Source organism: Cryptomeria japonica, unplaced genomic scaffold (genome assembly GCF_030272615.1).
Source record: "Cryptomeria japonica unplaced genomic scaffold, Sugi_1.0 HiC_scaffold_486, whole genome shotgun sequence".
In the NCBI taxonomy this organism is placed as follows: domain Eukaryota; kingdom Viridiplantae; phylum Streptophyta; class Pinopsida; order Cupressales; family Cupressaceae; genus Cryptomeria; species Cryptomeria japonica.
This window is the reverse complement of record NW_026729304.1, coordinates 23,500-36,661: the sequence shown is the minus strand read 5'-3', so window position 1 is coordinate 36,661 and position 13,162 is coordinate 23,500. Positions and strand designations below refer to the sequence as shown.

Below are 13,162 nucleotides of genomic sequence, written 5' to 3'. Positions count from 1 at the left end.
AACGGCATGTAGCTCTATTCTTGGGTGTGAGAAAGTTACAATCACATGGGGAGGGGGGGGGGGGGTGGTGGGCAACATTTTCTTGTTCAATGCACCTTGTATGTCTTATTAAAAAAGAATACACAAGTGTGAGACATCTATGATAGGAGAGGAATCACAGTATTCTTCATAATTATGAAAGGTAGTGATGATGACCTCTTGTCCTAGTTTATGAATAGCATGAAAAGTGGGAGATTTATGGTGGGTGGTATCAATTTAGAGGTTTCAGAAGAGATTATTGTTCGAGTGATTGCATTGAAGTGTGATGGAAAAAAAGTCTCTCGAATAAGTAAACAAATTCTTATGAGGAGTGCATTTCAATGTTTCTAGAGAATGGTGAGGGACTAAAGAGACACTAGAATCGATTTAGAAAAGAAAACATTTCATTATTGTGAGGATCCATTACCTACCATATGATAAAGTACTTCATATTGGAGGGACAATTTGTAACAATCCACAGGTACAATTTCCCCATTCTTAATCACTTAAGACATAATAAGCTTGTTAGTTATCCATTATTTTTATTTTCTTCCCTGGACAAGTGTTTTTTTAAAGATTTTTACCCGCCCTTATATAAGGGCTTCATTTATACCATTTACAATTACTGCTTGGATAAAACCCCACTCTCAACCCCACTGCACCGTATAATTCTCCTAATGATCATGACCAGAAGCCTCCTCATCCTAGTAGTTCCAAAAGGAAATTTTCCTCTAAAGATGAAAGACGCATCTCTCTCCCATGCCATTTTATTTGGATGTCTAATGGTTTGGGGTCATTCCTTACTTAATCTAATAAAAAACAACTAGAAACCATAGAAGATTGAGGAAACCAACATGCGAGCACTAGAGAAACTAAGATTGATCTAACAATAGTAGGTCTTATATGGCCTACCACTCCTTATTGAGAAACTCTTGTTTTACTTCAAATGACTTTTCACTACGGAAGAGGCTTGAACCAGCCACTGCAAGCAAAGGAGGATACAAGTAGGGAGTGTCCTCTAAATGGCTTTTCTTTTTTTGAACTAGAGTGGTGAGAACTATGATGAGGCTAAAGACCAGCTTATTGCAACTTTCATTTCTCTTTTCTCTTATGCAACTCCTATTGAAAATATTGAATGATAATGACTATACTATTGACAAATACCTTACAATAAACAATTAAATTCAGATTTTATTTTTTAAAGTATAGTATAACATCATGTAAACCAAAAATATTTTTCCAATACTTGATACAAATATATAATACAATAATTACTTACTACACGTATGTATATTATATTAAAGCATTAATCCTAAAACCGAATTTTAACAATAGTATTATATCTTAAATCAAACTACAAACTTTCACCTGCCTTAGCCTGTAATTAGAATCGTTTTCTCCCTTACCATTCATCAACGAACAACGATAATTACTAACGGTAGCATTGCGGTGCAGACGGAAAATAATACAAATCAAAACAAATGCTAAAACTTATAATTCTTGTGAACAAGAACAAATCAAAATTGAAGGTAAAACGTATATATCTTGTGAAACGTATAATTCTTGTGAACAACAATCGAAAAAAAGACAAATGATATAAGGCATCAACCTGATTTCTCGTATTAACTGTTTGAGGTGCTGAGTATTTATCGTTTATTTTGTGGTGTCCCATGCTCTAAATCTTGCAGTTCCCATGCATTACTCAGCAACAGAAACTCATACACAGTCCTCGTTATAAATACTAGCTTTATACCACGACTAACAAGTCTATAAATTTAGCGCACAATTCTAAATTGCATATCAAAGAAAGAAGAGAATCCATATGGCCAAGGCAATGGAAGCGCTTTTGGCAGTGGTGTTGTTGCTGTTTTGTGGTGAGTGGCAGGTGGTTCGTGGAGAATTCGATTACAGAGATGCTCTATCTAAGTCTATCCTCTTTCTAGAGGCCCAACGATCCGGTAAACTCCCACAATCCCAGCGAGTAAAGTGGAGAGGAGATTCTGGCCTCACAGATGGGAAGTTGCAAAACGTAAGTAGAAGCAGAAATAAATCCCTATTCAATTTATTTAGAAATAAAAATAGAAGTGGATCATACTATCATTCCAAATTGACTCCATACAAAATTTTATGTGCAACTCAACTGCAGGTTGATTTAGCTGGGGGTTACTACGATGCAGGCGATAACGTGAAATATGGGCTTCCCATGGCATTCACTATCACCACACTCGCTTGGGGCACACTGGATTATGGGAAAGAGTTGAAAGCTGCAGGAGAGATTCAGAATGCAAGGGACGCTATTAGATGGGGAACTGACTACTTTCTCAAGGCTAGTGCAACTCCAAATGAATTATGGGTTCAGGTAAAGAAATCTAATCTAAAATATTCAGCATTCATTCTTCAAGATTATGAAAAACTGACGAGGTTGATCTTGATGCATGAAATAGGTGGGTGATCCCCAGGCAGACCATAATTGTTGGGAGCGTCCAGAAGATATGGACACTCCTCGATCTCTTTACAAGATTGATAAAGACACCCCTGGATCAGAAATTGCAGCAGAAACGGCCGCAGCCTTGGCTGCCTCCTCCATTGTTTTCAGATTCACAAACCCTCGTTACTCACACCTTCTCCTCCAACGTTCTCAATCGGTATGTTTGGGTGCTCAAGTAAAATAGAAAACATAGCTGTTAACTAACACAGCAAAATCAACAAGTTTCATCCATCCATTTTGAGAAAAACCTTATACATCCATCTTCTTTCTAACCGGCCATTCATGTTTCCCTTCAGCTCTTCAGCTTTGCCGATCGATACAAGGGCACCTACGGAGGAGAGTGTCCATTTTATTGCTCTGTTTCAGGCTACAATGTAAGAAGACTTTGGTTTTCTCTTAACATATGCACTTGTAACCAGAATTTGGTTTTCTTTTAACATATGCACTTGTAAATATGATCTCAGGACGAGCTTCTATGGGCTGCATCTTGGCTATACAGACCTACCAAATCCTCATATTATTCCAACTATATTATCCAGCACGACGATGTAAAGGCATATGTTAATGAATTCAACTGGGACCTCAAATATGCTGGAGTTCAAGTGCTTCTAACAGACGTAAGCGTAGACTGATTGGTGCAATTTTTTAAATAAAATGTAATATAAACATACTCTAGCTTAAAGCTAACTTATGCACTTCACCAACCAGTTATATTTCCAAGGGGAAGCTCAATTCTCAGCCTATAGAAGTAATGCAGAACGCTTTGTTTGTTCACTTCTTCCAGGCAGTCCCATTCGTTCTGTTAAAACCACCCCAGGTGAACTCTCTATCTCTTCACCAGTACCACTAACAATCATTCCTTTTTCTAGTCACAACCATATAAATCCTCTGTTACTACTCCTCTTCTAATCATAGCCCTCAAAATTCTCTTAGTGATATCTGTAATACAATTCTTTTGTTACAGGAGGTTTGTTGTATGTTAGAGATGGCGCCAACACTCAATATGTTACCAGTGCTGCTTTTTTGATGGCAAGATACAGTGATTTACTATCAGCTAAGAAGCGAACATTGTCATGCGGCAACACTCTCTTTAAACCCAACGACGTTATGGGCTTCGCAAAGCTACAAGTAAGCACACTACATTATCTGTTTTTGTATTTTGGAGCATACAATATAATGAATCCTAATCATATCCTTTGCAGATTGATTATTTATTAGGAAGGAATCCTCTGGGCATTTCATATATGGTAGGATACGGTTCCAAATATCCAAGGCAACCACATCACAGAGGAGCATCTGTAGTTTCCATTCATCAACAACCAAGGAAGATCAAATGCATTGAAGGTTTTATGAACTGGTTTCACAAAGATTCTTCCAATCCAAACACACTAATTGGGGCAATAGTGGGGGGCCCAGATAAATATGATCGTTTTGTAGACCTCAGGACCAAATCTAGCATGCTTGAACCTACAACATACATAAATTCTCCTCTTGTGGGTGTTCTTGCAAAATTGTACAGAATGACATGCAAAACTAACAGGCAGTGTTGATTTTCTTGGACATCAAAGAACTAGGAAAAATCTTTCCATCAATCATTGGAAATGACAGATTATGTTGCACTAGAGTATTTACAATTGTGGGAGGCTATATGAGAAAAGGCCCCCAAGATGAATCATGTCATTATTAACACAATAAAAATTATTATTTTCAAGTTACAGCTTTTATGTTGGTTCTAAAGTAAAAAATATATAAATCTATTTATGTTAGAATTAGAATTGAATATTATTAATAGTTTATGTTTTAATATAATAAAAAAGTGATATTATTAATTTTTTTGTTATGCTGATAGGTATTATACAATTTCATTAGGGGTAGTTAGAATTTGTATACATACAAATTTCTCCTTAAATCACATGGATGAACAATAATCATGGTCATTATTACTTGATTATGAAACTAGTTTACTTTTTAATATTGTTACAATTATTAATATGAAATTTAATATTGTTAAAATTGCTAAATTGAAATGTGTAATGTGCTCAAAGGTGTGATATGATTATATTAAGGATGGTGATAACTTGTGCACATACAAACTTTTTCTTAAATTACATTCATCAACAATAACCATTGTCATCAATTAATTATAATACTTTCACCCTCTAAAAAATGGAAATCCCCCATCCCATGTCTTCATTATTATACATGAGCCAAATTTATTTGTTGGATTGTACATTGTCTCTCACATTATTATACATCAACCAATTTATTTGTTGCATTGTACATTGTCTCTCGCACTTTTTTATCACAAATTCATAGGTGCTCAATGAAGCCGTGCCTATTTACTCTAAAGCATATTTTCTAAACAATTTAATTCACTCATCTCACTATTTCTTTTAAATACAAGTAATAATAACTCAATGTGACAATAATTCTCGCAACAATAATATATTAATGAATAAAAACTCAATCGCCAATAAGTTGAAAACAGCAATTATGCTTTTACCATGAGCCCAAGTACCTTGGAAAGAAATAATAAAGCAATAAATAAAATGCATCATTCACATTATAGCCATCAACAAATGGCTGAAGAGAGAAACCCTTCACGCCGATGTGCAATTGGTTATGTAGCTTTTGAATACCACATTATTTTATTTTTCTAAAGAAAATATGATGTTTTATTTTCATTTTATATTTTCTTCCCCTACAAGTTCCCATTCATTCACCTGGCAATATATTGATTTACTTCTTATGATTTTGATTTTTTTTTAAATAATTGTTTACAATTTTATATTTATAGGTAATTCTTTTATTGACAAGTTGTGGAATGAGGGCCCACTCATATAAAAAATGGCATATAAAATAGAGAGTGAAATCTAATTGAAAAATGAGGAGAAAAGAAGAGGAAGAAGACAGAGGAAGTTGACAAAGTTTAAGTTTGCTAAAACATATTAACAAACCATCCTTCCAAAATTTGACTAAAAGTAACTTTGCTTTAATGTCAAAGGACAAAAAGACTTCACTATTTTTCTTTAATTTTCTCTTGGTAAGGAGTGTTTGAGAGATCCACTAAGAGGCCTTTCAAATAGAGGCTTGGGATTCCATTTTATATTTTTCAACCCTGGATTTCATACTTGGTCACTTATCAAGTTTACCAATGTTTAATCAAAATCGTACTCTTAGTCTAGCGTGATATTCGTGATGTTAGGGCAAATAAATTCATCTTAATGGTCCAAAAATTCATTCAGAAAACAAATGCGCTACTTACATGAAACATGAAGGAGATCCTCATCTTCAAAAGGATGGAATTTTTCCTATTGAGAAATATCCTTACTTTTAGAGGTTTGATGATTGCACTGGAAAGTCACCAAACAACACAATTCTACAGCACAAGAGAGAACTATATTCATAGAAATAACCCCAACAACCATAGTAATAAAGGAATTTTGCAAGGAATAATTTAATAAAATCCAATTGTTTTGTCAAAATAAGTCAAGATTAGAGCTACCATTTTTGTAAATCCCTTTCTGGAGGTCACCAATATAAAGATTTGATATATATTTTGTATTGCAGCCCATAATTTTGAGCCCCATTTATTAAATCTAAAACAACGCTCTGAAAGACCATAACGACTAGTATGCTGAAACCATGCACCATATAAAATTTAATTCCAACCATGTGTGATAAGGGCTCAAAGAAGTTAGCCATCATGCATTTTCTTGAATATATTTTTGCCCTATTAAGAGATCCCTCTTTAATTTCTATAAAAAATAATACACTTTATTGAGAAGGGTCTAAATGAGCATGTATAATTCCTCATAATTAAAAGAATATTTTAAAAGTGTAGCCAAATTGAGATATTCTCGATCCTATGTTGACGCAGTTGATGTAGAACCAAGTGATGACGTGAATAAAAGAGTTCTGAAATTTGGGATGCCTCTGAAGAAGGAATCTGCTCAAAGAACAAACTTGGTTCATTGTCAAAGATCTTACAGTTGTTTGATTCAAGACCTATTTTCATAGTATTATCTAGACTAACATAATGGGGCTTCTTCAAAAGAAAAATTTAGGGAAAATACATCTATCCATCCCTTACCTTTAAACAAGTCATGCTTTTTCACAACCCTTTCAATATCATGATCAGTAGATACAAACCCGTACCTGACATATAGAACACAAATGGAACAGAGATCCATAATTCTGAAGCAAATCAAATGCATTAGATAGGAATACAAAAACAACCTAAGAAGGAAAAAAAAATTGAGGAGCCTTCAGGTTAAGAACCTCTTCGCCCACTATAATAATGATCGCCCGCTAGATTGTCGCACAATCCCACTTGAAGATGTACTTCATATGCTTCGTTGTGTAGGACACATATGTTGGAAACTCACAGTTAGTAAATGTAACTCAAATGCATCAGTTCAAAGGATTATACTCTATTATTTCAACCACTAGTAGACATAGAGAACAAAGAGAAAAAAATGATGAAACAAAATGTTCATTTTTCCCTCCTAAATCCATCTCCTCAAATGCCACCCAAATCTACGGAAACAGTAAGCTCAAAATAGAAATGTAATCATACAAGTGAGGTATTTGAAGTAGATTGAAGTAATTATTTTCTTACTTTCTTAACCTTTCCAGTGTCTAATCAAAACCTATTGCACATCAAAAAATCATTTCTATTTTAATGAGATGCGCTAGAAAAGTACCATGATTTCCTAAGGAAAAGCCACTTGACACTCAAATCAAAAAAAAGGAATTATAATCGACCTTAAATGGTGTTACTAATATATACATACATACATACATACATATATCTGTGTGTGTGTTTGTGTGTACGTGCGTGCACGCATGTACATACATACATATATATATATATATATATATATATATATATATATATATATATATATATATATATATATATATATATATATATATATATATATATATGTATGTATGTATACATATACATATATACATATATATACATATATGTATGTATATAATCACTGTATAATAAAACAAATAATTAATTTCTTTAAAGTTTCATCCAATTTGTCATCCCATTATGGAGGCGAGATGTGGGCATATAAGGAAAGAAAGTAGACAAATGGTCCATTCAAGTTAAGCTAGGAGGTCAAATGACAAATGTACTTTCAAGTCCTTGAACTTAATGGATAGGCTCAAGGAGCCTTATATGATCTCTCGTGGGCTTCATAGCATGGATGAGTCATTGGGTAAATCCTCAAAGAAAACTCACATGTATTTATAATTATTAGGATTATGATTAGAATTGTCTTTATAACTTGTTGGACTATATGTGTATCTTTTGATAACAAATTTGATTGCAAGTTATAAATCAAGACACTAAGTTGACAAATCTCTATTTCCAACACAATCCCAACACTTGTTCAGAATTTTAGGGACAATCAAACAGAGTCCTAATAGAAATTAGTGATTCTCATGATAGCAACAAAATAGTGGAAGATGACCAAAAAGAGGGCACAATAAAGTAGGTCAACCTTTGGAGACTCAATGTTTAACCAATTTCATTTGGATTGACCTGAAAACTCTTTCACAAAAGGATGCTTTTCCATAATTTCCAAGATAATAATCCTAGAGTCAAGTTTCCAAAACATTTCTTAGATACAATCATCATAGATCTTAAAATCAAGAGGCTCAAAAGGAAAGGTGACCTTAATATCCCTAAGAGATAAAAGGTAGGGTTGATTTCCAGTTCTAATGAAGGGTAGGAAAAGTGAGAGAAAGAGGAATGTTCTCCCCATACATATAAGGAGGACACACAACCTCAACTTTATAATTTAACCATATGTCTAATGTGGGCTATTTTATAAATTTGGGATTCTAAAAAACACTATATATCTAATAAGGCTTCGAAACATTTTTTTAGTGTTGTGTATCAATATAGATGTAAAGGCTCCTTTACCAAAAGGGAGACTCTAGAGAGGTAGCTTGAGCTAAGGGTAGAAACATAGAACTAGAGTCCTTGTATTTTTGTTAGGGGGAACACAAATATTTAGATCGACCTCTCTGTGATCATTCCAATCTAACCATATTATTCTATAAAAATGGAAAATGCACGACAAGATTGTTTCCCGCAAGGAATTAGTAATTGTGTCAAGTAATAATTCATCAAAGATGCAACTATTGTGGACAACAGATAATGAGTCCACAATCATTTCCATGTGATTTCACTGCCTTAAATTCAACTCATTTCACTCTTACCCTTACGTTATTTACTCCTTAACACCCTATTGATTTTTTATTTTTTTAGGTCTTTCCCTACATAACAAATCCATTATTTCAATGACTGAAATTTCCTACATTAGCCACTGTTGACCACCCTATACAAAACACCTTTTCCCTCTCAATGTCATTTTCCCTAATTCATTTTTCATTTATAATATTGCACTCGTCATTGACCAGCTTACACTTGGCAATGCATATTAAAAATTGATTTTTTTTTTTGGATTGGCTAGAACCTTTGAATATATCTCTAATATTAGAAAGCCACATAAGTCAACCACATGTATAGTCAAACTGAGACAATAGTGAGAGACAAAAAATATGTAAATAAATAGCTTAATGCATTAACTCAATGAAATATTTAACTTAATAAGATATAAATTTAAATTGAAATATTTTTTGTCATCTAGAATAGAAAGTTTTCTATCTAGGATAGAGACATGTGATGACCATACAAGATAGCACACAGGAACAAATCATATAAAAAGTACATAGTATTCACAAGTAAGGTTATCTAGAAAAAATATCTACACTAACACCCTCCATGCACAACTAGGTGGATACAAAGAGATTAGGGTCTTGAAAAGTACAAAGAAACCCTAACAAAGTTGTTAAAGAGAAATGACCTAGTGGGAAAGACTTCCCATTGATGTGGAAAGAGGATGGAAGCAGATTAACTCCATAATATGTTAATGAAAAAGTCTTGAATATTCATGCCTACCTTGATGTTGATCTTGAGTTATGACTAAAACTGATATATGGTAACAAGTACCACAAAGATTCAAGCACACTAACCATAATGAATGACCCTCAAACTAACATGTGACATGATGCAAATGAAATGACATATTCAAGATCATTAACCAAATGCTCTAAATATGAGATGTTATCTCAAATGTACTAAAATGTGTGATGTTATGAGTATGATGTGCTCAAGAAAAACTAAATAATCTAGATACAATTCATGCAAGTTGTCATCAAGAAGAAGATGATATGCAATTAAACTTTTTATGCATGAATCTTCTCTAGGATGGAACATTATTGAAGTTCAATTATTACAATACCCTCGAACCACACTTGACTTAGTACTTTATCATATTCATTTCCTCGATTAGCACTAACAATTTTTAAAATAATCTCTATAGTCAAATGGGATAAATGAAGCATGCAAAAAACAAGTAGAACATACAATTACCAAGAATGAAAAGAAGCTTATAGTATGCAAAAACAAAATCCTTCTGGTCTTTACAACACGTATAGGAAACTAATCTAAACAATACATATGGGCTGCATAAGAATAAAAGGGCTTGTAGCACAACTAGCATCTCCAATTACTTGCATGATGGTTTTCGTGTCCTCTTCCTAAACCAATCATGACAGCTATATGAATTGGAACCTCAATACAATTTAACCCCAAATGCTTGATCTATGATATATCGTAGCTCCAAATAAGAAATCATACAAGATAGAAGGAACACACATCTACCTTCCAATGTTTAATTTCACAGCTTACTAGATACCTCATAACAAGGTTAAAATAGGTGCAAACACCTCTAAAATTAGTTTATCGCAATAACATGTTATTGGGAAAAACTAATTTAGAGGTGTTTGCACATATTTCAACAAGTTATTGGACTAAACTACTTTTTATGATGTTTGAACCTATTTCGACCTTCTTTTCTACTATCTAGTAAGCTATGAAATTAAACATTGGAAGGTAGATGTGGTTTCCTTATCTTTATAAACTCCTCCATCTTGATGATGGATGATGGAGTATAATCTAAAATGTTGATGTGAAAAATATCTCACACAATTGAAATATAAATTGTGATATATAGTGAGATCACTCTTAGAAACAACAAACTAGTGCACGGTTCTCTTTCAATTAATCCCCCATGGTGTGTTCAACAATTTGTATCAAAGTAAAAATTAGAGAGCGATGCGGGACCGGGAGAAGGGAGAGACTTTGAATTTGAAATTAGGACTAGGCGGGAAACCCTGCAATGGACAAGCAAACCAGGGGGAGGGCGGAAAGGATGGATCTCAGGACTGCCTGATTCCTCTGAGCCAAATGGAAAGGACCTAGTGGATGGGAACCCAAAAGCTGGTGACAAGCTTCTCGATCCTGATGGGGGGGATGGAGCATCATGTGCTAGACACAGCCCAAGGAAGGGACCTATTTGTAGGGACAACGGTCGGTCATAGACGTCTCTATTCGGTGTCAAACCGAGTGGAAAGTCCTCGCTACTCCCAGTTCATAATATCTCAGAACTAGAAAAGGGTAGATCTTCTATTGCAGTTCCAGACCCAGTAATTGACCATAACATTAGCCTTATGGCAATGACTCGGGTTGGAAAAATTTTGTGCCCGACGCTGAATATTGATGTTGTCGGGACATTTGTGAAACATAAATGGACGCATAAAGGTCAAGTGGAGATAACGGCTATATCCAAAGGTGCGTTATTGATGCCATTTTCATGTGAAGAAGACATGTTGAGGGTGCTTTGTGATGGTCCTTGCTTGATTGGAAAATCTACGCTTGCACAAAATGGTCGCCTAAGATGGACCTAAATGAGTTTTTTTTTGTACAAGCTCCTGTTTGGGTCAGATTGTCGAGCCTTCCTCTAGAGTTATGGGTTGAGGATGTTTTAAAGGAATCGCTAGTTCCTTTTGGGAACTCTTATCTATGGATCCTATCACAATAGCTAGAAGAATACTTACCTTTGCAAGGATTTGTATGGGAGTTATGCAAGGCACGAATATGCCATTATCTATCAAGATTAACTCCAGATTGGGGAAGTGGATCCAACCTATAGAATATGAAAGTGTCCCTTTTGCATGTTTTCACTGCAAAAAATCGAGGCATAATTCTAGAAAATGCCCTCTACAGGTCGTCAAATAGAAAGAGAAGAAAGATAAGACAACGCAATGGAGAGCCAAAAAACCTTCTAAGCAACCGAAGATTGCTGAAAAAGAAAAAAATGGCAGAAGAACCCCAAAGTGTTAGCATCCCTAATACCTTCAAGGAACATGGGAAAACTAACATGGAAAAACCCAAAAACTAGATGGTTGAAGAAGGGAAAGAGGATCAAACAGGAAAATACGAGAGAGAACGGAAAAACACCAATCAGGAGGAACAATGAAGTGATACTCTGGAAGATGGAGAAATACAGGTGGTGTTGCAAACCAAGGAGGAAGCGGATTTGAATTGAATTGTGGAAAACACTAACAGAGATGGCCCTAGATCCGACTATGAGGAAGCCTAGAGGTTTTTGATCCTTGGAGGGATCTTGTGTGATAAAATTTAATTCAAACCATGTGTGATAAGGGCTCAAAGAAGTCAGTCATCATACATTTTCTTGAATATATTTTTGCCCTATTAAGAGATCCCTCTTGAATTTATATAAAAAATAATACATTTTATTGAGAAGGGTCTAAATGAGCATGTAGAATTCCTCATAATTAAAAGAATATTTTAAAAGTGTAGCCAGATTGAGATATTCTCAATCCTATGTTGACGCAGTTGATGTAGAACCAGGTGATGCAGTGAATAAAAGAGTTTTGAAATTTGTGATGCCTCTGAAAAAGAAATCTGCTTAAAGAACAAACCTAGTTCATCGTCAAAGATATTACAGTTGTTTGATTCAAGACCTATTTCCATAGTATTATATACACCAACATAATGGGGCTTCCTCTTCAAACATTTCTTAGGGAAAATTCATCTATCCATCCCTTACCATTAAACAAGTCATGCTTTTTCACAACCCTTTAATTATCATGATCAATAGATATGAACCCGACCATGACATATAGAACACAAATGGAACAAAGATCCATAATTCTGAAGAAAATCAAATATATTAGATAGGAATACAAAAACAACCTGAGAAGGAAAAAAAGTTGAGGAACCTTTAGATTAAGAACCTCTTCGCCCACTATAATAATGATCGCCCTCTAGATTGTCGCACAATCCCACTTGAAGATGTACTTCATATGCTTCATTGTGTGGGACACATGAGTTGGAAACTCACAGTTAGTAAATGTAATTGAAATGCATTATTTCAAATGCTTATACTCTATTATTTCAACCAGCAGTAGACAAAGAGAACAAAGAGAAAAAAATGATGAAACAAAATGTTCATTTTTCCCTCCTAAATCCATCTCCTCAAATGCCACCCAAATCTACGGAAACAGTAAGCTCAAAATAGAAATGTAATCATACAAGTGAGGGATTTGAAGTAGATTGAAGTAATTATTTTCCTACTTTCTTAACCTTGCCAGTATCTGATCAAAACCTATTGCACATCGAAAAATCATTTCCATTTTTATGAGATGCGCTAGGAATGTACCACGATTTCCTAAGGAAAAGCAACTTGACAGTCAAATCAG

At 34.4% G+C, this 13,162-nt stretch overlaps 1 protein-coding gene across 1 annotated transcript; it reads left to right on the top strand.

Annotated features, from left to right (window-relative positions):
- Window positions 1–1,840: 1,840 nt before the first annotated feature.
- Window positions 1,841–10,978, top strand: LOC131073297 (endoglucanase 16-like). Its single transcript, XM_059216019.1, has 8 exons — window positions 1,841–2,047; window positions 2,165–2,377; window positions 2,463–2,663; window positions 2,803–2,880; window positions 2,971–3,123; window positions 3,215–3,323; window positions 3,471–3,634; window positions 10,709–10,978. The coding sequence occupies exons 1-8, from the start codon at window positions 1,841–1,843 to the stop codon at window positions 10,976–10,978; spliced, it is 1,395 nt and encodes a 464-aa protein (XP_059072002.1).
- The last annotated feature ends 2,184 nt before the right edge of the window (window positions 10,979–13,162 follow it).